We start from the raw sequence: 25,505 nt of genomic DNA on the forward strand, positions 1-25,505 counted from the left end.
AATAAGCGCACTAATGCAATCACACTAACGTGAATTAGGTAAATATCTCTCACTATATACAGTGAATAAGTACAATAAAGCAAATCAGAGATACAGATATGTAACTGAAGTACCGAAGAAACATTGCAATGCATCAAGCATGACTGTATAGACACAGCAGAGATTAAAAAGAAATTCATCACCACTTACCACTGAATCATCATCCAGTCCCACACTTCCAGATGGGAAGCCCCCTTGCAGCTGATGCCAGGACTCTCAGGTCACTGGGACAATTCCTATGCTGTGCGTGCACCTGTAGGTGAGGCTTCTCCCACGGCCACAAGCGGCTCCTGCTTTTATACCCATATCAAAACAACCGGCTTTATGCCAGATCGCGGATTGTGTCCTCATGGGACCATGCAGTTTCTCATGATCTCACCATGGTCCACGCTGAGAGCGTTGGCCAGGCACCCCCGTGTGTCCAAGTATGAAGGTCATAGAACAGCTGCACCCCTCTGCTTCCTGTCTCTTTCTGACAAACAGTCACTATGAACATAAACGTATGTACTCCACCCAACACACTGTGGCAAACGGCATCCTTTGTTATGTCCCTCAGCCCTGAGAGGGAGTCAACTCTCAGCTATGTTCCCCTTCATGACAGGGTGATTGCAACAGGGAGCAGAGCTCAGGCCTCCCCGTCCCCAGCAGGGCCTTGGGCAGTGCTCTCCATGGGGATGCCCTCAGGCACGGGGCTCTCCTCCTTGCTCCTTTCTCTCTCTTCAAACACTCTGCGCAGGGCGACTTGGATGGAGCCTTGGAAGCGGCGCTGCCGGCAGCTCCCCACCAGGAAGTAAATGACTGGGTTGATGCTGCTGTTCAGCAGAGCCAGCACCAGAGTCACCGTTTCAGGTAATAGAATACCATAATATAAAAGATTAAAGAAAGAATTTACGCTGAAAGGCATCCCTAAGGCAAAGAAGAAGATGATGTTGAGCACAACAGCAACATAGAGTTTCCCCAGGCGCCGTCTCTGTGAGCCACATCGGAGCCTCGTGACCATGGACACGTTGGAAATCAACATCGTTAATGACAAAATCACGGAACAGACAATGCCCACACTTGCAAAGAGCGTGTTATGTCTTTGACCAAGGAGAGAGCAAACATAATATGACAAAATGAAAAACGCAACGCCGGCCCAGAGCACCCCACTCACGATGCCTGACAAGTGCTTTGGGCGGTGGCAGCGATACCAGATTGGGAAGATGACAGAGACACAGCGCTCCGTGCTGATGGCTGTCAGGAGACCCAGGCTGCTGAGGACTAACAAGTGGCTCAGTAATTCAACTGCATCTAAGAAATCATTGTAGAAAGGAAGAAAAGAACCCAAACCATAACAAATTATTGTCAAGTTGAAAAGCCCCAATATGAGCAGAAAATACAAGAGGAGCAGAGAGCAGTCAGCAACAGCCAGATTTAGGATGTAGACAGTGAAAGGATTCTGCCTCAACCGAAAGCCCAGAAACCACAAGACTATCCCATTCCCCACCATTCCAAACACACAGATCACCATGAGGAAACCTAACAAGGTCATAAATCTGCCCGATGCATATAAACATTCATAATTTCCCGCATTGCTCCAATTCCCATCATGTGTGTAATTCAGAGAGAGGTCTGTTCTGTTGGTCTCCTCCATAGCAAATGACCCTGCTCTGGGCAGCCTCCTTCTCCCTCTGCCACCACCTCCTAGGAGACACAAGCAATGAGAAGGCAATGAGGGCCATCGGCGTTCCCCGCTCTCCCCATCTCTCCCCACAGCCCCCCGCCAGCCCCAGGCTGCTCCAGGAAGGACCCGTCCCCCGGCGTGCCCAGCACAGGCTCCCAGCCCTGCAGGCCTGGCCCTGCCCAGGAGCCATCTCCCACCTGCCCGTGCCCACTCTCCTACCTCCTGCTGCTCCTGCCAACAGCGCTGCTGCACGAGCTCCAGCACAGGGGCCTCCAGCCTCGGCAGCACAAAGCCTCTGGGGATGCTTCCGTGGCCACCCCGCTCTGCTCTGCCGTCTTCCTCGTGCCTGGGGAGCAGAGCTTTGCCCACACATCACGGCCCGTGCTCAGCAGACACCCCTCACAATCTGCCCACATCGCTCACAGCTTCCCCTCACATGGCCCAAGGGGGAGATCTTGTCAGCAGGAGCTGGGCACGTCACCCCCTTCCTCTCCTGCCCCTGGCTTATCACCGGGAGGGGCTGATCTGTTATGATCCCATGAGAAAGGATCTCAGATTCCATAAAACACCCACTGAAAGAGTATTTTCTACATCCTGAACTCTCAAGAAGTGAGGGCATGGGTAAGGTAAACTCATGAGCTTTCAGGTATCGGTAACCCAGGATCTTACACCATCAAACAGCCATATCCTGTCCATGGAATGTTATCCCATTCTGGGTGTTAGAGCTGTTACGGGGGTTCCAGAAAGAAGAAGTCAGCTCTTTCTACTGCCAAGCAAAAAGGATGCTCACGTGAGAGCTGTGGCAGCAGTCTCAGATACAGGCAAGCACACGCAGGGTGAGCTGCCTGCAGGCTCCTCCCTTGCCATCAGCCAAGAAGGTCTCTCCATGGCCACGGCAGATGCAGAGTGCGGCACGGGCCTGGGACTGCTCAGGCTGGGTGTTCCGTGGATCACTCACTCCTGGAGGAACTAACATGGGGAAAGGTGGGATTTTAACTCAGGAATGAACGTACAAAAACCGTTCCCAGGGATGGCGCATGGCAGAAAGGTGAGAGTGGGAAAGACGAGCCAGGGGCCATCAACGCTGGCAGATCAATGAGCTGCAGACACGCAGCAGCATGAGGGCTCCGCTTGTTGTCTCTAATGACAGAAACTGGTGCTCGAAGACTTCTTCCATCTTTCTTCTGGGAGACATCACCAGGACGTAAAGGCTTTGCTTTAATGTGTCAAAGCATGGAGCATAATACTTGGGGGACATCTGATTCTGCAAAACCATAGAGGAAATCAGTAAAGGGAAATGCTTTTCACAGCGGAGGTGAAGAAATAAAAGCGCATGCTGTCATCGTAGGACAACCAGGAGCTGACATGTTATATTCCCAAAACTGTAGGGAACGGGGATAAAGGGACCTCATCTCATGAAGCATGACTGAACAGCACTGAACTGTCCATGTGCAGCACTCTGATTCTCTTCCAGGGCCCTGAAGGCCACAGCAGGCCTTCTTTGCTCTGACCCACTGATTCATCCCCTGCCCCTTGCTCCAGGCCTACACAACCAGGCTTTGAGTGGGCTACGCAGGACTTGTACCTGCCTGAAGCCCTGTCTCCGTCCCCTCTCATGGGTGGACCTTCAGCCTGTGGGCTAGCCCTGGTTCAAGTCTACCTCTAAGCCCTAACTCCCGCAGCTCCAGGCGGGAGCTCTGCCTAGACTGTGGACCTTGTTCATTACCATGCGTTCACCACATGAAATCAAGGGATAACCTTGGAGGTCTCCAGCCCTGGGGATGACGAGCACAGGCTGTAACTCCCAGAAAATGGTCTTTAAAAGCTGGAAAACACATGAAAGATGGAGAAAAAATAAGCCATGAAAATGCCGTTCTCTGTGAGGCTAAGGGATGAGATCGTGTGACAGGAACCCCTTGGAGATAAAAGCACATTTGCAGCACTACGTAGCTCACAAAGTGTAATCTCATAGGAGACACAAGCACATCAGGGTTTTGATTAGAGGCAGTGGGCAAAGCCCCCGTGATGTTCTCTATCTGAGGATGGTGATTTCTCATGGCAAGTTGACGCAAGGACATGCTCAGCCTCATTGTCTGCTTCTGCTGAAGGGATTCCCTTGGGATCCGATGTTCAGGATCAGGCCTGGGGGAGCAGAGGGAGGGATGGGCATGAGCAGGGGTGGTTCCGCACGTCAGGGAGGATGGGAAGAAGAAGCAGTGTTGAGGCCATGAGAGTGCCAGTGACTTCTGAGGGGTTTCTGCTCGTTCATCCCCATTGTTGCTGCTCCCTGGCTCACCTCGCTCACTCTCATCTTTCTGCCTTGCCCTTGCCCTGCCAAATCTCTTCCCCACCATACCCCTTGCTGAAGGGACACAAGATTATCTGACCCATGCCCACCTTCATGTGAGTTCTGGATGCAGAAAATGATGTTTCAGTGGATGCTTTATGGAATCTGAGATCCTTTCTCATGGGATCATAACAGATCAGCCCCTCCCGGTGATAAGCCAGGGGCAGGAGAGGAAGGGGGTGACGTGCCCAGCTCCTGCTGACAAGATCTCCCCCCTTGGGCCATGTGAGGGGAAGCTGTGAGCGATGTGGGCAGATTGTGAGGGGTGTCTGCTGAGCACGGGCCGTGATGTGTGGGCAAAGCTCTGCTCCCCAGGCACGAGGAAGACGGCAGAGCAGAGCGGGGTGGCCACGGAAGCATCCCCAGAGGCTTTGTGCTGCCGAGGCTGGAGGCCCCTGTGCTGGAGCTCGTGCAGCAGCGCTGTTGGCAGGAGCAGCAGGAGGTAGGAGAGTGGGCACGGGCAGGTGGGAGATGGCTCCTGGGCAGGGCCAGGCCTGCAGGGCTGGGAGCCTGTGCTGGGCACGCCGGGGGACGGGTCCTTCCTGGAGCAGCCTGGGGCTGGCGGGGGGCTGTGGGGAGAGATGGGGAGAGCGGGGAACGCCGATGGCCCTCATTGCCTTCTCATTGCTTGTGTCTCCTAGGAGGTGGTGGCAGAGGGAGAAGGAGGCTGCCCAGAGCAGGGTCATTTGCTATGGAGGAGACCAACAGAACAGACCTCTCTCTGAATTACACACATGATGGGAATTGGAGCAATGCGGGAAATTATGAATGTTTATATGCATCGGGCAGATTTATGACCTTGTTAGGTTTCCTCATGGTGATCTGTGTGTTTGGAATGGTGGGGAATGGGATAGTCTTGTGGTTTCTGGGCTTTCGGTTGAGGCAGAATCCTTTCACTGTCTACATCCTAAATCTGGCTGTTGCTGACTGCTCTCTGCTCCTCTTGTATTTTCTGCTCATATTGGGGCTTTTCAACTTGACAATAATTTGTTATGGTTTGGGTTCTTTTCTTCCTTTCTACAATGATTTCTTAGATGCAGTTGAATTACTGAGCCACTTGTTAGTCCTCAGCAGCCTGGGTCTCCTGACAGCCATCAGCACGGAGCGCTGTGTCTCTGTCATCTTCCCAATCTGGTATCGCTGCCACCGCCCAAAGCACTTGTCAGGCATCGTGAGTGGGGTGCTCTGGGCCGGCGTTGCGTTTTTCATTTTGTCATATTATGTTTGCTCTCTCCTTGGTCAAAGACATTACACGCTCTTTGCAAGTGTGGGCATTGTCTGTTCCGTGATTTTGTCATTAACGATGTTGATTTCCAACGTGTCCATGGTCACGAGGCTCCGATGTGGCTCACAGAGACGGCGCCTGGGGAAACTCTATGTTGCTGTTGTGCTCAACATCATCTTCTTCTTTGCCTTAGGGATGCCTTTCAGCGTAAATTCTTTCTTTAATCTTTTATATTATGGTTTTCTATTTCCTGAAACGGTGACTCTGGTGCTGGCTCTGCTGAACAGCAGCATCAACCCAGTCATTTACTTCCTGGTGGGGAGCTGCCGGCAGCGCCGCTTCCAAGGCTCCATCCAAGTCGCCCTGCGCAGAGTGTTTGAAGAGAGAGAAAGGAGCAAGGAGGAGAGCCCCGTGCCTGAGGGCATCCCCATGCAGAGCACTGCCCAAGGCCCTGCTGGGGACGGGGAGGCCTGAGCTCTGCTCCCCGTTGCAATGAGGCTCCTGGCCTTGGCCCCACCAAATAAACTGTGTGTGCTTTGGCTGAGCAGCCGAGTGTTGTGGTGCTTTGGGGGAGCTCTTTGGCTGGGGGAGGTGTGAGAGAGAGGCCCCGGGTGAGCTCTGGCTGTGTCTCTTGTCCCAGGCCGGCAGGGCTCTGGCAAAGGGACTGCAAAGATGGGGAAGCCAAGGAGGCTCCTGGATGGGTTTAATGAAGGTTGAGAGAAAGAGAGAATAAGATCCAGGAAAACACTGCAATTTGGAGAGTGAGAGAGAGATGAAGAGGAAAAGAAGGAATCATAGAATCATAGTATAGTTAGGGTTGGAAAGGACATTAAGATCATCTAGTTCCAAGAAAAAGTGAGAGTTAGAGAAAGAATGGAAGGAAGAAAAAGGAAAAAATCAAGGAAAGGCAAAAAGAAAAGGCAAAAAGAAAAGGCAAAAGGAAAGGCAAATAGAAAGAGAAGGAAAGGAAAGGTAAAGGAAAAACGAAGGAATGGGAAAGGAATTTCCAGGGAAGGCGAGGGATTTGAAGGCAAGGCAAGGAAAACCAAGGAGAAAGGTGAAGGAAAGGGCGAAGGAAAAGGCATAGGGAATGGCAAAAGGAAAGGGAAGGAAAGGGAAGAAAAGAAGAAAGGGAAAGGAGGGGAAGGAAAAGGAAAGGAATAGAAGGGAAGGGAAGGGAAGGGAAGGGAAGGGAAGGGAAGGGAAGGGAAGGGGAAAGGGAACTGCAAAAGGAAAGGCAAGGAAAAGAAAGAAAATAAGAAGAAAGGGAAAGGAAGGGAAGGAAAGGGAAAGGAAGAGAAGGAAAAGCAAGGGAAGGGAAGGGAAAGCAGGTGAATGGAAGGGAAGGAATGGCTAGGGAAAAGGGTAAGGAAAAGGAAAAGGGAATGGCAAAGGGAAAGGGAAGGAAAGGAAAGGAAAGGAAAGGAAAGGAAAGGAAAGGAAAGGAAAGGAAAGGAAAGGAAAGGAAAGGAAAGGAAAGGAAAGGAAAGGAAAGGAAAGGAAAGGAAAGGAAAGGAAAGGAAAGGAAAGGAAAGGAAAGGAAAGGAAAGGAAAGGAAAGGAAAGGAAAGGAAAGGAAAGGAAAGGGAATAGAAAGAAAAACAAAAGGAAGGGAAGGGGAGGGGAGAGGAGGGGAGGGGAGGGGAGGAAAGTGCAAATGAAGGAAAAGGGGAGGTAGGAAGGGAAATAAGACACAAAGAAGCAATGAGTGCGAGAGAGAGATGCAAAGAAAGCAAACGAGAAGGAGAAACTGCCCTGCACAGAAGCCCTCGGCCCCGCTGCTCACCCAGACCCTCGAGTCAGGGGGCTGCAGGGTCACATCCAGCCCACGCCCGGCGCTGTTGCCTCTAGATGGCAGGAGAGGGGTTCTGATCATACCGAGCATCTGATCACAACTCGGGGTCTGATCGTGAAGCTACATGATGAGATCAAACATCTAAGACGCATTTATTAAGTGTTGTTTTCCGGAACAGGGCAGGAATCTTTTGTAGTTGAGGGCTTTTTCTCCCTCTCCCATTTTATAGTCCTTTGGTGTGTAAAAACTTTCTGAGTTACAACCTGGCCAGCAAAAGCTCCCATCATCCACAGGATGTCTCCCAGGGCAAGTGCAGGACCATGATCCTCACAGGGACTTTTCCTGCTTCCTGGGATCAGCCTTGCCTGCTTCATCACCCAGGCCGCCTCCCATCTGAGCTTCTTAGTTCTACCAGAATTTGATGGCTTTAGTTATCTTGGCTCTGTGCCTGTACTGCACCAAGTGATTGATTTCCATTCCAGCCACTCCAGTGACCTGTTGCTCTGAGGAACAAGCCAAAGGGCAGAGAACCTTCTGTCACCATCCCAGCTCCCAGAGACCACAGCATCCATAGCTCTGCTCTGCTCATGCCCTTTCTCCCTTCACCTTTCCCTGCCTACTGCATCTTCCCAACCTTGTGCTCCCTACTGAAGTTAATGCAGACTGGTGAGGAGTCATGCCAGGGAGCAACACAGCTCAGAAGCAAATGAGAGCTGGTGTATCCTCCAGCTCCCTGATAGCAAGGACTGGCAGACACAGAGAGGAGAGGGAAGCAGAGAAAGGGAGAGATAGAAGAAGAGAAAGTGCCGACATGACCCCTTTTACCCGGGGAGTTCTTGAGCCAAGCTAGAGGGGTTCAGTCCTCACTGCCTCAACAGCAATCCACTGTTTTCTTTCCCTCTCCCTGTATCCTCTTTCACATGGAAAACCGAGTCTTTACAGAGCCTCCATTGCTTTTGGGGTTGTTTCATTTTAACCCTACTCCTTTTGCTTTTCTAGATGAGGAACAGGCACACCAGAAGTGGATACAGACCTCGGGTCACGGTTGCGAAATGCTGTTTGCTCAAGCCAACCCATCCCGACAGCCCAGAGTAAAGCAGGAAGAGCCCCAAGAGGCAGTTCCAGTCAAGAACCCACATCATGTGCAGACAAAACTCCATCTGCAGCAGAAGCATTTCGGGGAAAGCCTTCCAGGGGCAATCCCAACCACATGCCTGCTTGCCTGGTAATGACGCTGGATGTGAAATCTTCACACGCTCTTCACACATGTCTGGAGATGCAGACACAAGGGTTTGCCCTGGAATTGTTCTGCTTTGCTCTGCCAAGCATTCTGATCCACCTCAAGCTGCTCTGTTAAGCAGACACACCAAAAACACCCCCACGAGCAGGAGGGAAGAGCTTCCAGGGCTCTGTTTGAGCAAGATCGCTTTTGAGATGGGGAAAGCTCAGACCTGTTGAATAGGACAGATTCAGAGCAAAAGTTTTGAATCATCCCAGACTGGTTTGGGTTGGAAGGGAGCTTAAAGCTCATCCAGCTCCAACCCCGACCACGGGCAGGGACACCTTCCACTGGAGCAGCTTGCTCCAAGCCCCTGTGTCCAACCTGGCCTTGAACACTGCCAGGGATGGGGCAGCCACAGCTTCTCTGGGCACCCTGTGCCAGCGCCTCAGCACCCTCACAGGGAAGAGCTTCTGCCTCAGAGCTCATCTCAGTCTCCCCTCGGGCAGGTTCAAGCCATTCCCCTTGGCCTGTCCCTACATCCCTTGTCCCAAGCCCCTCTCCAGGTTTCCTGCAGCCCCTTCAGGCACTGGAGCTGCTCTAAGGTCTCCTCTTAAGGAGCTTTCTCTTGTCCAGGCTGACCCAGCCCAACTGTCTCAGCCTGCCTTCAGAGCATAGGTATTTCGTCACTTTGTTCAGTGTTCTCTCCCATGCCACCCAGCACACTTTGTCATGCTGCAGCTAATCCTGTTCTGGCCCATATTCCTTCTCTCCATCCCTGGAGCATCTTCTCCGGGGGGGGGGGGGGGGGGGGGGGGGTTGCAGAGGTTTAAACAGCTGGTTCCACTGTGTTTGCTCTGGGAGTTTCACCTTTGTTCTGGGGCTCTGCTACATCTCCAAAAGCCCTCTTGAAAGCAACCCTCACAGAGAGTGTGAACTTCCTTGTGCAGCTCCCAGCCAAGAAGTAAATAGCAGGGTTGATGCTGCTGTTCACACAGGCCAAGGGCAGAGAGGCATCGAAGACAAAGACTGAAAAATCAAACAGCCTTAGCAAAAGCCAATACTCAAAATCAGCTGTGAAGAAGGGGAAGAAGACGACAGCAAGCAGGACCACAGCACAGAGCTTCCCTGGAGGATGCTGCCATGAACAGCACAAGACCCTGGCAAGCAGGGTTAAACCAGATAAAACCAGGGTAAGTAGTGATAAGAGGTAGCTGAGGATGAAGGCAATGAGTGCTGCAGGGCAGAAGAAGAGGGTCAGGGCGAGAAGAAAGGAGAGGGCCCAGAACAGGGCACACACAAGCACTGGCAAGCACTGGGAGCAGTGGCAGTGGGCCATGGGGAGGACAGACAGAGCTGCCACGGCACTGAAGGCTGTCAGGAGGAAGACGCTGGCGGTGAAAGAGAAGAGAATGGTGATGTTCAACACAGTTGTCACGTCCCGTGAGCCCAGCCTGTGGCAAAGGGTCTCCGGGCCATAAAGTACCCCAAGGGCAGTGGTGATGGAGAGGAGGAAGGTGAAGTCAGCCAAGGCCAGGTTGAGAACGTAGATGGTGATGGGGTTCCTGCGGACATGGGAAGTGAAGAACCAGAGCACAGCCGCGTTCCCCAGCAGCCCACAAAGGCAGATGAGCAGTGTGGCAGGGACTTTGCTCCAGTGACCAGGTTCCCAGTTGGTCCAGTTGTAGTGAGTGTCCCCATGCATCAAGAGCTGGTGATGCCAACTCCTGTTCCACACTGGCTGGCTCCAGCAAGCAGGGCTGGCTCCTTCCACGGCAGGGAGTGATGTGCTCATTGCAAAACCTCTGCTGCTTCTCCTTCCTCCTCACGCAGCTGCAGGGATGAGATGAAGCAGAGACACCTTAGAACCTCTATTGTCTCTCACAATAGGCTTTCAGATCTTTGCAGCCATGCCCCAGCTTCTACATGGAGGAGCACAGAGAGAAATGAGGGACAGGAGAGGTGGAAGACAGGATGTGGGGAGATGGGGTTGACATACCTGGCACAAAAAGCATGTATAGAGGGAGATGCCTCCTTCCCAGCTTTTAATGAAACAGATCTGGAGGAGAGAAATAATAAGATAAAAGGATTGTCCTTGGAGGTGCCTGTGCAGGTGGTTGGAAATAGATGATCCTTAAAGTCCCTTCCAACCTAAGCCGTGCTGGGATTCTATGTCAAAGATCAAGTTATTTACAGGGTGGATCTGATAGGGATTCTCAGGTATCTAATATTATAGCTGACGTTACCAAGCTGCTGGGTTCCTTCAGTGGGACACTCATTTCACTGCTCCCCTACCACCTTTTCCCATGGGTCTCCATACCCCACAGACCACCATTCCCCAGTATTGACCAACAGGTTCAACACCAGTGAGGGGAGGCGCTAAATTAAGCTGGAAAATACCACCCAGAAAGGTCTGACCTTGTCTCCTCTGGTAGCCTGGAGCAGACGCCCATCACCTCTGCTCACCACCTCCTGCCTCTGTGATGCTTCATGAGGTTTCCTGGAATTAGCACTTGGAAAGCTGGACCGAAGCCTTGGTGAGCCTGTGCAGCCTCCAGCAAGGGGTCGTTCTCAGCTCCTTTCACAAAGCAGCTTGCTGACAGCCAAGCAGGTCAAGGGCTCCTGTAAAGAGGGGGCTATTTCATTGTGTTTGACAGGAGCAGGGTTCTGGCTATACACTCTTCCTCGCACAGGAAATGACTAAAAGGACTCTCAGAAATCAGACCTATGGGAAGAGCTGATTGTTGATGGTGTCATGTTCCTCTTTTATTTCATTTTAAAGCAACCCCAGTCCCAAAATACTCCTCTCTTTGGACGGAATGAACTTTCCTCCTCCTCCCATTCCAGGCGGATATCTTTAGGACCCAGTGCTACAAGCTGGGAGTTGCAGCAAAACCTCTATTTCTGATTCAGATCTGGGTTTGAAACCCATACACCACAATTTCACTGCAATACTTGACCTTCAAATGCACCATTTCCAAGAGCACCAAGCGGCAAAGAAAAGATGGATCAGGATTCCAGGAAAATCTGGGGTTTCCTAAGGAGAGGTGAATCAGAGCTGCTCACTTGGTTTTAACCATCTAAAAGTTATGGGTTTCATCTGAGTTTCTTCTACAGTGCCTCAGACAGGCCCATGAAATTTGCAGAGAGCTGAAGGGAGGTGAGATGGCTCCTACCCAGGCTGACTGTGGTGCAGGACAAACGCAAACAGCTCCTGTTGCATCTGGGAGCAGGGATGCTCCTGCTGGGAACTGGCACATGTGGGGACTGCAGGACCAAAGCCACCTCCTCTCTCGCTTGGTGATGCTGTGCTTGTGTCCCCAGCTGGAGAATCTCACATCTTGCAATGCCAATGCTTTCAAGTGCAAACAGGCCATGAGAAGAGAATCAGAGAAACAGAGAACCATGGAATGGTTTGTGCTGGAAGGGAGCTTAAAGCTCCTCCAGCTCCAACCCCGGCCACAGGCAGGGACCCCTTCCACTGGAGCAGCTTGCTCCAAGCCCCTGTGTCCAACCTGGCCTTGAGCACTGCCAGGGATGGGGCAGCCACAGCTTCTCTGGGCACCCTGTGCCAGCGCCTCAGCACCCTCCCAGGGAAGAGCTTCTGCCTCAGAGCTCAGCTCAGTCTCCCCTCGGGCAGGTTCAAGCCATTCCCCTTGGCCTGTCCCTGCAGGCCCTTGTCCAAAGCCCCTTTCCAGGTTTCCTGTAGGTCAAGGTACATCAACATCTACCCATGTGCTCGAGAAAAGAGCAGAATCAGACAGGGTTTCTCAGCTTCTGCTTTTGAGGGTAACATCCTGAGAGCGATTTCCAGCACATGATTTACAGACACGGGCTGTTTGCTTGTTTTGGGGTCAGGCTTGTGTGTGACCAAAGGCACCTACAGCCTGTAAATGCTATGGCTCTGGTAGCAGTTGTTTCTGTGTGCTGGGAAAGCCAATAACACCATCTGGCAGGCAGAGCTCAGTCTCCTCCAGCCATCACACACGAGAGCCATCCTTCTCTGTCTGCCTCTTTTCTTGCCTCTGCCCTGGTGGTTTGCTCCATGGGCTTCTCCATCCACGGCACAGAACTGCACTTGCCAGCAGCCCTCAGACACTGGCTGGCTGTCCATCCTCTGTCCAACCCAGAGTGCCCACCCCCAGCAGCACTTGCCTCTTTGCCTGTCCCTGCTCCCCCACCTAAACCCCCTTGGAAGGGTAGAGGTTTGCGTGTTGAGTGATGCTTCCAGCTCCATTAGCCAGGCTGAGATGGGTTTTCTCTGTCAGACTCTGCCACAGGAGGACAGAAAGACAGAGGGAGCTGAGAGCATCCTTTCTGTCCCTTCACCATCACCTCCTGTGGTCTGGAGGCTTTTGAGGATCAGAGTAGTGAGTGTTTGGTGCTTTAGTATCAGGCATCAAGGTCCCAGGAGCAGATAGAGGCAGGAAGAGTTGGGACTTCCTATGTGGGAAGCAGACAAGATGCAGATTGAGGCCCAGGAGCATGGCTGCGCTAACCCTGGAGAGCAGGAAAATGGATAAGGCAGGACCTCCTGGACCACATCGTTTCAGCATGTATCATGCATGTACAACGCCTAATGGGCAGCGTGAGGGGATGGTCACATCCATGATTTTGAGAACAAGCTCCCCATGGAGCCATCAAGGAAGAAACCGCAGTCTCCAGTAAGTTACCCAAAAGACACCTTTATTTAAATAACTTAAAACCGAGTTTGAGCTGGGAACCAGCCCTGCCCATGGCCATGTCCTGAGGGACACCACTGTCCGCTGCTGGTCCTGCTCACCCAGCCAGGCCATGGGGTGCTGTCATGGGCTGCAAAGGCAGGGCCACCCCTCTCCAGTCTCAGCCACAGGGGTTTAGGCAGCGATTTCCATCACAGGGGTCCCACCTCTTGGGAATCTGCCTTATCTTCAAAGACCCTCTGAAGAGCCACTCTGAAAGATCCCCTGAACGTGAACTTCCCATAGCTCCCAACCAGGACGTAAATAACGGGATTGATGCTGCTGTTAAAAGAGGCCAGCAAGAGGCAGACCTCAAAGACGAAGTTAATATACACAAAGAAGTTGAGGAAGATCTGGACACTGAGTGGGATGCCAAAGAGGAGGAAGAAGAGAACGGTGAGGAAGATGACCGCGTACAGCCTTCCTGGGTGGTGTTGCCAAGAGCTGCGTCTGAGCTTGACGAAGAGGATCACGTTGGAAAGAACCATAAAGGGAGTGAAAAGGCAGAAATTGAGGCAGCACAAGAGCCCGAGAACCGTCCAGCAGTGCTGGGAATGATCCGGGTCACACACGAAGTGCACCAGCCCCGCAAGCACACAGGAGAGGGCCCACAGCAGGATACACATTGCAGCAGAGAGGGGCTCCGGGCGGTGGCCTCGGCACCAGAAGGGCCAGAGGACACCCATACACCTCTCCACGCTGATGGCAGTGAGGAGGTAGAGGCTGGTGCCGTACGTGAGCAGGACCATGGAGTGAAACAGCTGCAGCACCCCCAGGAGCGCTGGCTGGGAGCAGCTGAGCATGGGCATGTGATAGACCACAAGGAAAGCCGATGTGAAGAGGAGAAAGCAGGAGTCAGCCACGGCCAGGTTCAGGAGGTAGGCGGTGAAGGGGCTCCTCCTGATGCGGAAGCCAAGGAGCCAGAGGATGGCTCCGTTCCCCACCAGCCCACACAGGCAGATGAGCAGGGTGATGCTCCCAGTGACGAGTTCGGGAATGTGCTCTGCAAAGCACCGGGTCCCGTTGTGTTCAGCCTCATAGACCAGGCTCTCTGTGGGTGCTGGGGACACCATATGCGAGTCATGGATCGTGCCGTTGGGATGTCGGTTCATCTTCCTCTTCTTGTGCTCGCCTGGGGAAAGGCAAGAGATGAAGGCACAATCAGTGGCTTTCAGGTCACCAGTACTTGGAATGTCCTCTGGTAATCCTGGTTTCTGCAATCCCTCACAAGCTACAGCATCTGCTAGCCAGAGAGCTTAAGAACTGAGCAGTGAGAGGAGAGTGGAGTGGAGTGGAGTGGAGTGGAGTGGAGTGGAGTGGAGTGGAGTGGAGTGGAGTGGAGTGGAGTGGAGTGGGGAAGGGAAGGGAAGGGAAGGGGAAGAGAAGAGAAGAGAAGAGAAGAGAAGAGAAGAGAAGAGAAGAGAAGAGAAGAGAAGAGAAGAGAAGAGAAGAGAAGAGAAGAGAAGAGAAGAGAAGAGAAGAGAAGAGAAGAGGAAGAGAAAAGAAGAGAAGAGAAGAGAAGGGGAAGGGAAGAGAAGAGAAGGGGAAGGGAAGAGAAGGGGAAGGGAAGAGAAGGGGAAGAGAAGAGAAGGGGAAGGGAAGGGAAGAGAAGGGGAAGGGAGGAGAGGAGAGGAGAGGAGAGGAGAGGAGAGGAGAGGAGAGGAGAGGAGAGGAGAGGAGAGGAGAGGAGAGGAGAGGAGAGGAGAGGAGAGGAGAGGAGAGGAGAGGAGAGGAGAGGAGAGGAGAGGAGAGGAGAGGAGAGGAGAGAGGAGAGGAGAGGAGAAGAAAAATAGGGATAGGAGGGGAAAGCTTGGCCCAGGGGGACAGCAGACAGACTTGGAAGAGGAGTGGAGGGAGGAACAAGAGGCATGTGGAGCCATTTGGCCTTGAAGGGCTGGAAACAGCTGAGGAGACAGATGGGAAGAATGAAGAGGACAGAGGCAGGATTGGAGGTGAGTCCCAGACCCCTCTCACCAGGCAGGGGAGGGCAGAATCCTTGCACAGCTTGGTTTCCAGAGCTGCAGTCCTCTGCGTCAGACTTGCACATGAAACCTTTCCACAGCTGCTATGCCAAAACCATCCCAGGTGAGATCTGGCCACCAGGAACAAGGTGATGAGGTTCCTCCAGCAGTTTGCGTGTGGGCTCTGGCACCACGGCTCTTCCTCAGCTCCAAATGGGGCCTGGGACCACGGCTTCTGCTGAGGGGTGGTCGCTGAAGGGATGCAGATGTGCCAGGGCTTGGGCATCACTTGTGAGAGCAGCGGAAGCAGATTGCCAAAGACCCACGCTCACAGGACGGGCGTTGCAGACCCATGGGCTGGTTGCTTCAAATGCTTCCTGTTTGCAAACCTGCTGTTGTGTTGTTTTCCTTCTTGTTCTCCTCTTCTGAGCCCATCAGCAACACCCCTGATGTGTCACAGTTCCCATCCATGTGAACGTGCACATTTCGCTGTCACAAAGAAGCCACCATCAGCCCCAGGGAGATGATGCTGGGTGTCACTTCCCTGTCTGCAAGAGCTGAGTGGACGCCTCCATCACCCCATGCCATGGGGCTGGGCAAGAGGGAAGAGGGATGGAGAGATGCAACCAGCCACTGCATCCCAGGGATGACACACACCACTGGACCTGCCCCTCACTGGTGCTGGCTGCTCCATGCCCCATCCTCACGTCTCACAGTGCTGAGGCTGCAGGGATGCAGCGTGAGTCCTGGGAGGTGAACTTTGCTCATTGTGTGGTCTCTGTCCTGCTTCCCTGTCTGCTGTGTCTATGCCCCATAGAATCATGGAACCGTTTGGGTTGAAGGGACCTTAAAGCTCCTTCAGCTCCAACCCCTGTCACGGGCAGGGACCCTTTCCACTAGAGCAGCTTGCTCCAAGCCCCTGTGTCCAACCTGGCCTTGAACACTGCCAGGGATGGGGCAGCCACAGCTTCTCTGGGCACCCTGTGCCAGCGCCTCAGCACCCTCACAGGGAAGAGCTTCTGCCTAAGAGCTCATCTCAGTCTCCCCTCTGACAGGTTCAAGCCATTCCCCTTGGCCTGTCCCTACAGGCCCTTGTCCCAAGCCCCTCTCCAGGTTTCCTGCAGCCCCTTCAGGCACTGGAGCTGCTCTCAGGTCTCCCCTTCAGGAGCCTTCTCTTGTCCAGGCTGCCCCAGCCCAGCTCTCTCACCCTGGCTCCAGAGCAGAGCTGCTCCAGCCCTTGCAACATCTTCATATTCCCCTTATGACCACTGTGATCCCAAACAAATATTGGAAGGAGTTAAAAAGAAGGCAGGAAGCAGAATTGGATATTGGTCTTTTACCATCTCTGCCGTATCCAGGGCCAGATGGAGGGACTGCCAAACCACAGGAACATATGTGTGAACTGAGCTTCATTAATCAGCATTCCTCCGCCTGCGGCTCACGCTGCGGATGGCCCAAGAGAAGGCCCTCACTTCCCGACAGGAACATCTTCTCCCAACCCACCCTGACATTATATTTATAAGAAATGAGAACAAAACAGGCTAGTAACAACAATATATGGCTGGTAACAAAGGGCAATCCTTCCACCCGGGGTTGTTTAACTAAAACAAGTGTCTTAGTGCTGAGCTTCCAAGTGTCCCAGTGAGCAGCGATGCCAAGGGAGCTCTGCAATCACCACTGCCATCTCCTCATCTCCCTCCCTTTGTCCCAGGTGTTCTTCCAACAACAAGTCCTTTGGACCAGCACGCTCCAAATTCCCCCTCGGCACGCTCCCAGCATCCCAGTGCAGCATCCTCTGGGAAGCCCTGCTGGAGGAATGGGCTGGGAATAGTCTCCCACTGTGGGGCAATGGGGAATACACCCTGTCAGCTCTGAACCTGACTTGCTGAGGGGCTTCTTCTTTCAGCCTCTGCAATCAAGCCAAAAGTAGCTTTTTTATGCTAAAGCAGTATAAGGAATAACTAAAAATGCCTTGCTCTGATAACAGGCTGTGTTAAATGCAACGCAGCAGCACTGCAGCTCCATCTCTCTGTTGCTCCCAAAGCTTCTGGTCAGCTGGAATTCCATGGGACAGAGGGAAAGCTTTCTTCATCCATCTACAGACAGTGCAAATTGGCACAGGCCTGCAGAGTGGTACCTCACAGCTTCTGCAGCTGCAGGATGTGCTTCACCATCCATCATCCTCCTCCTCCCAGGGAAGGGAGACCCATTGCAGCATCCACAGCCATGAGTGGTGTGACAGCATCCCAAACCCTCCCACTTCTAAGGTGTTTTTTTCCTCCTGAAAGTTGCCCAGACATGGTTCTGCTTTTATTTTGGTGTTCCCCACAGCAGGAATCTTGCAGAGGTGACCATGAATAGGAGGTTTCAGTCACAAATCCTCTGGGTGCTGCTGATGCAGATGCACGTATGCATGCGCCTGTTTCCAGGATGGCCCCATCCATTCCACCCCAGGTCCAAAGCCCAGGAGTGCTGCAATAAAGATGCTCTTTCCCTTCTGACTCTGCAGCTGGGAAGTAGCCCCATCAGAGGCTAATGGGGGTGGCTGTGGGGACCATGTTGGGTTTGCCTGGCTCAGGAAGCTGGGATGAGGCTGGAGAGTTCAGATGGAGGATGCTGGAGGAGATGGGAGTGGGGGGGATCCTGCAGGTCCCACCAGCATTCCAGGGCTGGTGACTCAGTGATGGGCTCTGCCCATGCACGAAACATGGGTGATAGGGTCTGCTTTTCTCATACAGCCTCACTGAAGGAAGGGACTTCGATTTGAAGTGGTTTTGATATGAACCCTTGGAGACAACTCTGCCCTTAGCAAAAATGGTGAGACTGGAATTGCTAATGGGAAAAACCCAGGGTCTTCGGGAGTCAGTTTTAGGCACTAAAATGTTGTAGATGTATGGGTTTTAGATTATTTTTAGATGATTTTTTAGATGTTTTAGATTATTTTTTAGATTTTTTAGATGATTTTTTAGATTTTTTTAGATGTATTTTTAGGTGCATTTAAAATGTATGTTTTAGAGCAGCCAAAGGCTGGTATCAGCCAGGCAGCTGGGGCAGAAGCCAGAAGCACCTCCCAGTTGCAAGGGCACCATGGAGTGGGAGATGCAGGGCGCTCCTTGGAGCAGTGAATCCCGTTGGAGAAGCTCTTCCACAGCTGAGGCAACCAAGAGCTTCATTCTACAACCCACACAGTTGTCTTTTTAATCATCACAGCAAGGTTGTTAATGATGCAAAACATATTGGCTACAGCAATAAACCCTTGGCAGGCTGTGCAGTGACTGCATGGAGCTCCTGGTCCCCTTGGACCTGCCCAAGGGACAACAAACACATCCAGCCCAGTAACTCCAAGGATGCTCTGCTCAGCCCTGTTTAACAACATCCAGGCTGCTCTAGTGGAAGGTGTCCCTGCCCAGGGCAGGGGGTTGGAACTGGATGAGCTTTAAGGTCCCTTCAGACACAAACCAGTCCGTGATTCCATGAAATCTGCCCTCCAACAGCTTTCACGGCATTACTGAGGAGCAGGAGCAATAATTAATCTGGGCTATAGGTGTTCATATTGTTGTAAGCTGACTGAAAAGCAGCTGTGTGTTGTCCTCCAGCTGGGCTGGTAGAGCCTGCATTAGACTGGTCAGAAACACAAAGTCTTGGCTCTGGTTTGAAGGTGTGTTCCCTTGGGCCCAGATGAAGCTTTGGCGATGATTCTCATGCTTTTACCAGAAGGGGAGTTGCTTCTGAGAAGCATCCAGCTGCTCTGCCAGCACCACTAGCATCAGCAGTGTCACCAGCATCACCAGCACCGAAAGCATCACCGGCATCATCAGCATCACCAGAACCAAAAGCACCAGCAGTGTCACCAGCATCAGCAACATCACCAGTACCAAAAGCACCAGCAGTGTCACCAGCATCAGCAACATCACCAGTACCAAAAGCGACACCAGTGTCACCAGCATCACCAGCGTCACACTCTACTGCTGGATGGGTGACGACCCCCAGTCTTGGGGAGCCCTGCAACAGGCAGAGGAGGAATGAGGAATGGCAGGAGCCTGCCAGGACAGGGAGGACAGGCAGGGAGCAAGTGCTTGTCCTGAGGGGGAGTGTTTCTAATCAGGAGGAAATGAGGAGCCATTCACAAAGTCCTGGTTGTGGAGCTGCTGGCAAAAGTCACTTCCTTTGTGGTGAAAAAAACCCGAGATAAATAAGAACGAGGAAGGCCAGCTCTGACGTAGCCGCAGTTACAAAACCATTCCCAGCTCCCCCACGACCCCACTGTGGCTGGGGATCTGCCGAGGGGCACACCGGGACCAGGGGACGTTATTCTATATGCTGCTGCCCCGGGAGGACCCACTTCAGGGGATGGATCCTGAGGATGAGATGCCAAGACACCGGCCTTGATCTGATGGAAAGCCCCTGCCTGCTGCTTCTCCAAAGCTAACAGTTAAGTGCAATCTTTCTCCATCCCTACCTCACCTTCCTTTCCTCCAGCATCCACTGCCACCAGCCATGTTCATCCCACCCTCTCCTGGAGACTGGCACTGCTCTCCCCAAGTCCTGTCCCTGCTGTTTGGGCTTTCCTTCTGCATCTCCTGCTGAACCTTCCTCTTCGTCCCATCTCCCTCTCCTGTTGCAAAATATCCACCCTTCCACTCCCCAGCACATCCCATGTGCCCTCCACTGATGAATTCCCGGCGCAGGGAGCTCCTGATGGACCACACAGTTCAGCCCCAGCTCCTCCAACCCATTAAGTCTCGGGGGGACCTGATGGCTGCCTCCAAGTGCCTGCCAGGAGGATGGAGCCAGGAGGGGCTGGGCTCTGCTCCCAAGGAACAAGGGATGGGACAAGAGGAAACGGCCTCAAGCTGCACCAGGGCAGGTTTAGATGGAGCTGAGGAACAATTCCTGCCCCAGAGGGTGCTCAGGCATTGGAACAGGTTGCTCAGGGCAGGGCTGCAGGCACCGGCCCTGCAAGTGTGCACAAACCCTATAGAGAAGGCCCTCAGTGCCATGGGTCAGGAGTGGCCTTGGCAGGGCTGGGGTTGATGATCTTAAAGGTCTTTTCCAGCCTGGTTGATTCCATGATTCTCTGATTAACACTCCATCCATTCTGACTGCAGCCAGGGACCACGTCCCACCTCCTGCCCAGCATCAATCCATGGAGGCGAATGCCATATCCCTACCTCCTGCACCCCCTGTGCTGGAGACTGATGGAGAGAACCCATGCAGGATAGACATCACCGATGTGGCTATGGACACTGTCACGCTGCTCATCTGCCTCTGTGGGCTGGTGGGGAATGGGGCTGTGCTCTGGTTCCTCGGCTTCCGCATCAGCAGGAACCCAATCACCACCTACATCCTCAACCTGGCCGTGGCCAACTTCACCTTCCTCCTCTTCATGGTCACCTCAGTCCTCCTCTACATGATGGAGAACATCTTCTGCTTTAGTTTTGAGACCTTAACATATCAGAGGCCACTTTTCCTGCTCTCGCTGTTGTCCTACAACATGGGCCTGTATCTCCTGATGGCCATCAGCATCGAGAGGTGCTCGTCCATCCTCTGTCCGCTCTGGTACCGCTGCCACCGCCCTCAGCGCTTGTCAGCCCTGGTGTGTGTCCTGCTCTGGGCCCTCTCCATCACTGTCATTGCTGCAGTGACATCTCTGTGCCTCTTGCATGAGGATGATCACTGCCGCGTGGCTCTCATCTCCATGTACGTCCTCAACTTCCTCATCTTTGCCCCACCCATGGTCGCTTCCAATGTGATCCTCTTCATCAAGGTCCAGTGTGGCTCCCAGCAGCGCCAACCCAAGCGGCTCTACATCGTTATCTTCCTCACCGTCCTCTTCTTTCTCATCTTCGGGGTTCCCCTCAGCGTCTGGAACTTCCTGCTGCAGTTTGGCTTCGCGGCTGTGCCTTCCCAGGCTGTTTTCCTGCTCGCCTGCATCAACAGCAGCATCAACCCCTTCATCTACTTCCTGGTGGGGAGCTGCCGGAGGCGCTGCTCCGTGGTGCCCCTGCAGGTCGCCTTCCGGAGGGTCTTTGGGGAGCCAGAAGACAACATTGACTTCAGCAGGGACACAACAATGAACACACTGGCCTCCGCCTATTGAAGCCATCCCAGCACCCTGCTTTGGGCCCCTGGGACAGTAGCTGAGGCTTTCCTAGAGCAACCAGACTGATAGATGTCGGCAGCATGCCATCGTGCAGAAGAGGAGGGCATCACCAAGGTCAGTGTGTGGAGGGATGCTCTGCAGGGTGCATCCCTTTCCTCCTCCCTTCCATCACTTTCATGGCAAATGCGCCCTAGAGGACCATGTTCCTGAAAATCCCCTGCTTTTTGGGATGAGCCCTGCCTTCGGGTAACTCTGACTCATGTACTTTGTGGGGGTAGAAACTGTTTGGTGTCCTAAGTGCATCTCCCCATCCTACCTTCACCACGGGGGGTACCAATGCTCCTCACCATGCTCTGCTGAGGTCCTACCACCCTCCGTCCCGCTGGTACCTCCCTTCTGCCGGTGCCCCCCTGTGCCTGACACCAATAAACAGCATCCTGCCTTCTCCGGGCTCCTGCTGCCGGCCGGATGAGGGTAGAGGCGGAGGGGGAATGTGCGCACACGCCTTGTGATCACCAGGGCAAAAATGACACCAACTGCCCACAAGTGGGACTGCAGGAGCACAGCTGGCGCGGGAAGGAGGGGCGCAGGGGTTTGGTGGTGCCCTCGGGCTGTTTTATTACTGTCACTGCAAATATCTCCTCAAATATATATAGATACATATTTATTTTGTGAGCCAAGACTCTTCCTTATGGAATACTTCCTCTCCCATGCCCTCGGCAGGCTGGAGCTTTCCTCCAGATCAGGCCAGCAAAGGGAAGGGTAGTCTGTGGTCCTCAGCCCAGCCACCACCCTCCAGGAGCAGGGTGCCACATCTGTTGGTCACTATGGGCTCCAGGGAGTATCACCCACCTCCCTGCGGCTTTGCCTCCGCTAAGGCTCCATCACAGTGATGGGAGAGGTGTGGGTGTGCAGAGTGATGGTGCTGGAGCTGGAACAAGCCGGGGCTCGGTTTCCCCCAGTGCTGTCACGGAGGCAGGAGGAAGGGATGTTGCCCACCCTGGGGCTCCCCTGCAGACCTGCCCGGTGTAGCCTCATCCCACACTGTCCCAATGTCATATTTGAGGCTGGTCCCTCCTGTCCTGATGAGCAGGGAACCCCATCACCTCCTGGACACACAGCCAGGTCCCCAGATCCCATAGCTTCCCACCAGTCCCCCCCCACATCCCACCAGCCCCACACACACATCCCACCAGCGCCCCCCCATCCCACCAGAGCCCCCCCATCCCACACCTTTCCATCATCCTTCCCAAGCCCCACATTTTCCCACCATCCTCCCCAAATCCCATCCCTCCGTGCACCCCACCACCACCACCATCTCCCTCTCCCCCCTGGCCCCGGATCGTCCCCTGCACTCCGGTGTCCCCCCATGGGCTGCTTTCCCCGGGCCACCCCACGGGGTTTGGGGAAGCCTGTTTCCGAGGTACGCCCCACAAAGAGAGTTGTTGTCCCCCCACCCCGGGCTCTCCCTCCCGGTACCCGCAGAGGAACGAGAGGCTGCGATGGAGCCAGCGGCGTTTATTGGGGAGGAGCAGGGCCGGGAGCGGAGGCAGCGCCCGCTGCAGCCCCGCCGAGCCCCGGGGCCGCTTGCCCCGGGCTGGATCGCGCCCGTCCCGTCGCTGGAGGGCAGCAGAGTCCGGCGGGACGCGGCCTTGGAGCGGGAGCGGGAGGGAGGGGACCGGGATGGGATGGGAATGGGGATAGGGATAGGGTAGGAATGCGGATAGGAATGAAATGGGATGGGGATGGAATAGGAATGGGGATAGGGATGAGAGAGGGTAGGGATTGGGTGGGAATGGGGATGGGGTGTGGACAAGGATGGGATGGGATGAGAATGGGGATGGAATGAGTTTAGGATAGGAATATGGATGGGGATGGAATAGGGATGTGAGAATGGGGATGGGATGAGTTCAGGATAGGAATATGGATGGGGATGGAATAGGGATGTGAGAATGGGGATGGAATGAGTTTAGGATAGGAATATGGATGGGGATGGAATAGGGATGTGAGAATGGGATAGGAATGGGATGAGGCTGGGATAGGAATGTGAATGGGAGTGGCATGGGGATGGAGTGAGATTAAAGGTGGGATAGGAATGGGTTTGGGGATGGGGATGGGATAGGGATGAGATGTGGGTGAGTATGGGGTGGGAATGAGGATGGAGATAGGATAGGGGTGTGATGTGGGTGAGAATGGGAGGGAGTGGGGATAGCATGAGGCTGGAATAGGAATATGGATGGAGGTGGCATGGGGATGGGATGAAAATAAAGGAGGGACTGTGATGGAAATGGAATAGGAATGGGGTTAGGGATGGGAATGGCAATGAGAACAAGGATGGAATAGGGACGTAGCAGGCATAACATGGGACAGTCTATGGATGGGGTTGGGCATGGGATGAGGGTGGGTACAGGGGTACCATGGGATGGGCTGGAGACAGGACTGGGACCAGGGATGGGCTGCATCGCAACACTACAGGAAGGCAGCCTGCAGGCACAGCCAGGACCAAGGGTCAGCACTGAGCATGAAGCGGGGGGGTCTCAACACAGCCGGCACAAGCACAGTGGCTCTTAAGGGGAGATCGTGGTGATCCCCGCCTCCTCGAAGACCCTCCGGAAGGCGACCTGCAGGGGCACCACGGAGCAGCGCCTCCGGCAGCTCCCCACCAGGAAGTAGATGAAGGGGTTGATGCTGCTGTTGATGCAGGCGAGCAGGAAAACAGCCTGGGAAGGCACAGCCGCGAAGCCAAACTGCAGCAGGAAGTTCCAGACGCTGAGGGGAACCCCGAAGATGAGAAAGAAGAGGACGGTGAGGAAGATAACGATGTAGAGCCGCTTGGGTTGGCGCTGCTGGGAGCCACACTGGACCTTGATGAAGAGGATCACATTGGAAGCGACCATGGGTGGGGCAAAGATGAGGAAGTTGAGGACGTACATGGAGATGAGAGCCACGCGGCAGTGATCATCCTCATGCAAGAGGCACAGAGATGTCACTGCAGCAATGACAGTGATGGAGAGGGCCCAGAGCAGGACACACACCAGGGCTGACAAGCGCTGAGGGCGGTGGCAGCGGTACCAGAGCGGACAGAGGATGGACGAGCACCTCTCGATGCTGATGGCCATCAGGAGATACAGGCCCATGTTGTAGGACAACAGCGAGAGCAGGAAAAGTGGCCTCTGGTACACCAGAGCCACCACAGTGGAGCAGAAGATGTTCTCCATCATGTAGAGAAGGACTGAGGTGACCATGAAGAGGAGGAAGGTGAAGTCGGCCACGGCCAGGTTGAGGATGTAGGTGGTGATTGGGTTCCTGCTGATGCAGAAGCCAAGGAGCCAGAGCACAGCCCCATTCCCCACCAGCCCACAGAGGCAGATGAGCAGTGTGACAGTGTCCATAGCCACATCGGTGATGTCTATCCTGCATGGGTTCTCTCCATCAGTCTCCAGCACGGGTGATGGGGATGGGAATGTCTGGTTCAGCTCCATGGCAGGAGGTGGGATGTGATTCCTGGCTGTGGTCAGAGCAGATGGGGAGTTAATGGGATGTGTCAGGATGAGGGGTCCAGTGAGGTGGCTCAGAAGGGCTGGGGACAGGGGGGTGACAGGAGGGCTGGGGAGGTGTTACCCACTAATGATGGGATGGGGGTCACTGTGGAGGATGGAGGGGATCCAGGCACCCTGAGGGTGGATGAGAATGGGAGCAGGGAAAGGCTGGGAGCTCCAGGGAGACGCGAGCATCTCTGGTCCCATCCCTACCTTTCCACGGGCTGACTGCCCGGGCGTCCAAGCAGTTCCTTCCCTCTGGTGCTCCTTGCCACAGTCTTCTCCGATGAGGAGAACCAGGGTCTCCACGTCCTCCTCGCCTCTCCTCCGAACAGAGCTGCTCTTTGGGGCGTTTCTGCAGGATCATGGGTCAGGTGGTGAGGGAGCACCCCCAGGCTGCATCACCAGGCCTCTGCTCCTGTGAAATTCCTGTTGGGCTTGCGGGAAAGCAAATGTTCTGCCCAAAGCAATGCTTTCTCCAGGGGAATACCCCAGAGGACGGATGCTGCAGCGGCTACATCTTGCTGTGAAAGAACCGGGATGCTTTTAGGATTCAACCTCATTTCTCATTATAGACTGGTAATTGCCATCTTCCTGATTGTTTCGTTGTGCTCCAGTCTCTTCCGCACACCCTGCCCTGATGCTGGCATCCTTCGGAGATTGTTCATTACTGTCTCCATTTCCCTCCCAGCTTTCCTTCACGGGAATCGCCACTGACTCTGCTCCATCTTTGTTGTGCATCAGGTCTGGGTGGGAATTTGGTGTTCAAGCCTTTGGTTCAGCCTTGTTCGCACTGGTCTGGGGGATACAGGCACCTCCTGGACCTGGGTACCTGTTGACCCACCAAGAGAGATGGGGGGCAGGCAGCAGGAGAGCAGGAGAAGAACCAGCCAT

At 53.9% G+C, this 25,505-nt stretch overlaps 6 protein-coding genes across 6 annotated transcripts; 2 read left to right on the plus strand and 4 right to left on the minus strand.

Moving 5' to 3' along the window:
• Nucleotides 1-659: 659 nt before the first annotated feature.
• Nucleotides 660-1,549, minus strand: LOC130611461 (mas-related G-protein coupled receptor member X1-like). Its single transcript, XM_057432213.1, has one exon. The coding sequence runs from the start codon at nt 1,547-1,549 to the stop codon at nt 665-667; it is 885 nt and encodes a 294-aa protein (XP_057288196.1). The 3' UTR covers nt 660-664.
• Nucleotides 1,550-4,863: 3,314 nt separating this feature from the next.
• LOC130611462 (mas-related G-protein coupled receptor member X1-like) lies at nt 4,864-5,764 on the plus strand. Its single transcript, XM_057432214.1, has one exon. The coding sequence runs from the start codon at nt 4,864-4,866 to the stop codon at nt 5,746-5,748; it is 885 nt and encodes a 294-aa protein (XP_057288197.1). The 3' UTR covers nt 5,749-5,764.
• A 3,341-nt stretch (nt 5,765-9,105) lies between these two features.
• On the minus strand, nt 9,106-10,147 carry LOC130611470 (proto-oncogene Mas-like). The gene has a single exon (XM_057432222.1). It carries the CDS (start codon nt 10,080-10,082, stop codon nt 9,117-9,119), a length of 966 nt encoding a protein of 321 aa, XP_057288205.1. The 5' UTR covers nt 10,083-10,147; the 3' UTR covers nt 9,106-9,116.
• A 2,833-nt stretch (nt 10,148-12,980) lies between these two features.
• LOC130611464 (proto-oncogene Mas-like) lies at nt 12,981-15,116 on the minus strand. The gene is made up of 2 exons (XM_057432216.1): nt 14,983-15,116; nt 12,981-14,140 (listed from the first exon to the last, which is right to left on the minus strand). The coding sequence occupies exons 1-2, from the start codon at nt 15,053-15,055 to the stop codon at nt 13,161-13,163; spliced, it is 1,053 nt and encodes a 350-aa protein (XP_057288199.1). The 5' UTR covers nt 15,056-15,116; the 3' UTR covers nt 12,981-13,160.
• Nucleotides 15,117-19,328: 4,212 nt separating this feature from the next.
• LOC130611459 (mas-related G-protein coupled receptor member H-like) lies at nt 19,329-21,516 on the plus strand. The gene is made up of 2 exons (XM_057432211.1): nt 19,329-19,400; nt 20,078-21,516. Exon 2 carries the CDS (start codon nt 20,116-20,118, stop codon nt 21,067-21,069), a length of 954 nt encoding a protein of 317 aa, XP_057288194.1. The 5' UTR covers nt 19,329-19,400; nt 20,078-20,115; the 3' UTR covers nt 21,070-21,516.
• Nucleotides 21,517-23,619: 2,103 nt separating this feature from the next.
• On the minus strand, nt 23,620-24,576 carry LOC130611468 (mas-related G-protein coupled receptor member H-like). The gene has a single exon (XM_057432220.1). It carries the CDS (start codon nt 24,552-24,554, stop codon nt 23,640-23,642), a length of 915 nt encoding a protein of 304 aa, XP_057288203.1. The 5' UTR covers nt 24,555-24,576; the 3' UTR covers nt 23,620-23,639.
• Between the last annotated feature and the right edge of the window lie 929 nt (nt 24,577-25,505).

The sequence above is a fragment of the Pezoporus wallicus genome, unplaced genomic scaffold (genome assembly GCF_028554395.1).
Source record: "Pezoporus wallicus isolate ANWC-B61680 ecotype Strahan unplaced genomic scaffold, APGP_CSIRO_Pwel_v1 contig_10797, whole genome shotgun sequence".
NCBI classification, from domain to species: Eukaryota; Metazoa; Chordata; class Aves; order Psittaciformes; family Psittacidae; genus Pezoporus; species Pezoporus wallicus.

Coding starts and splice junctions, on each gene's coding strand:
- LOC130611470 (XM_057432222.1), bottom strand. CDS start 10,082: ATGAGCACATCACTCCCTGCCGTGGAAGGAGCCAGCCCTGCTTGCTGG.
- LOC130611459 (XM_057432211.1), top strand. CDS start 20,116: ATGGAGGCGAATGCCATATCCCTACCTCCTGCACCCCCTGTGCTGGAG.
- LOC130611462 (XM_057432214.1), top strand. CDS start 4,864: ATGGTGATCTGTGTGTTTGGAATGGTGGGGAATGGGATAGTCTTGTGG.
- LOC130611464 (XM_057432216.1), bottom strand. CDS start 15,055: ATGTGCAAGTCTGACGCAGAGGACTGCAGCTCTGGAAACCAAGCTGTG. Junction 14,141..14,982: donor ATTCTGCCCTCCCCTGCCTG/GTGAGAGGGGTC, acceptor GCCTTTCCCCAG/GCGAGCACAAGAAGAGGAAG.
- LOC130611461 (XM_057432213.1), bottom strand. CDS start 1,549: ATGGTGATCTGTGTGTTTGGAATGGTGGGGAATGGGATAGTCTTGTGG.
- LOC130611468 (XM_057432220.1), bottom strand. CDS start 24,554: ATGGAGCTGAACCAGACATTCCCATCCCCATCACCCGTGCTGGAGACT.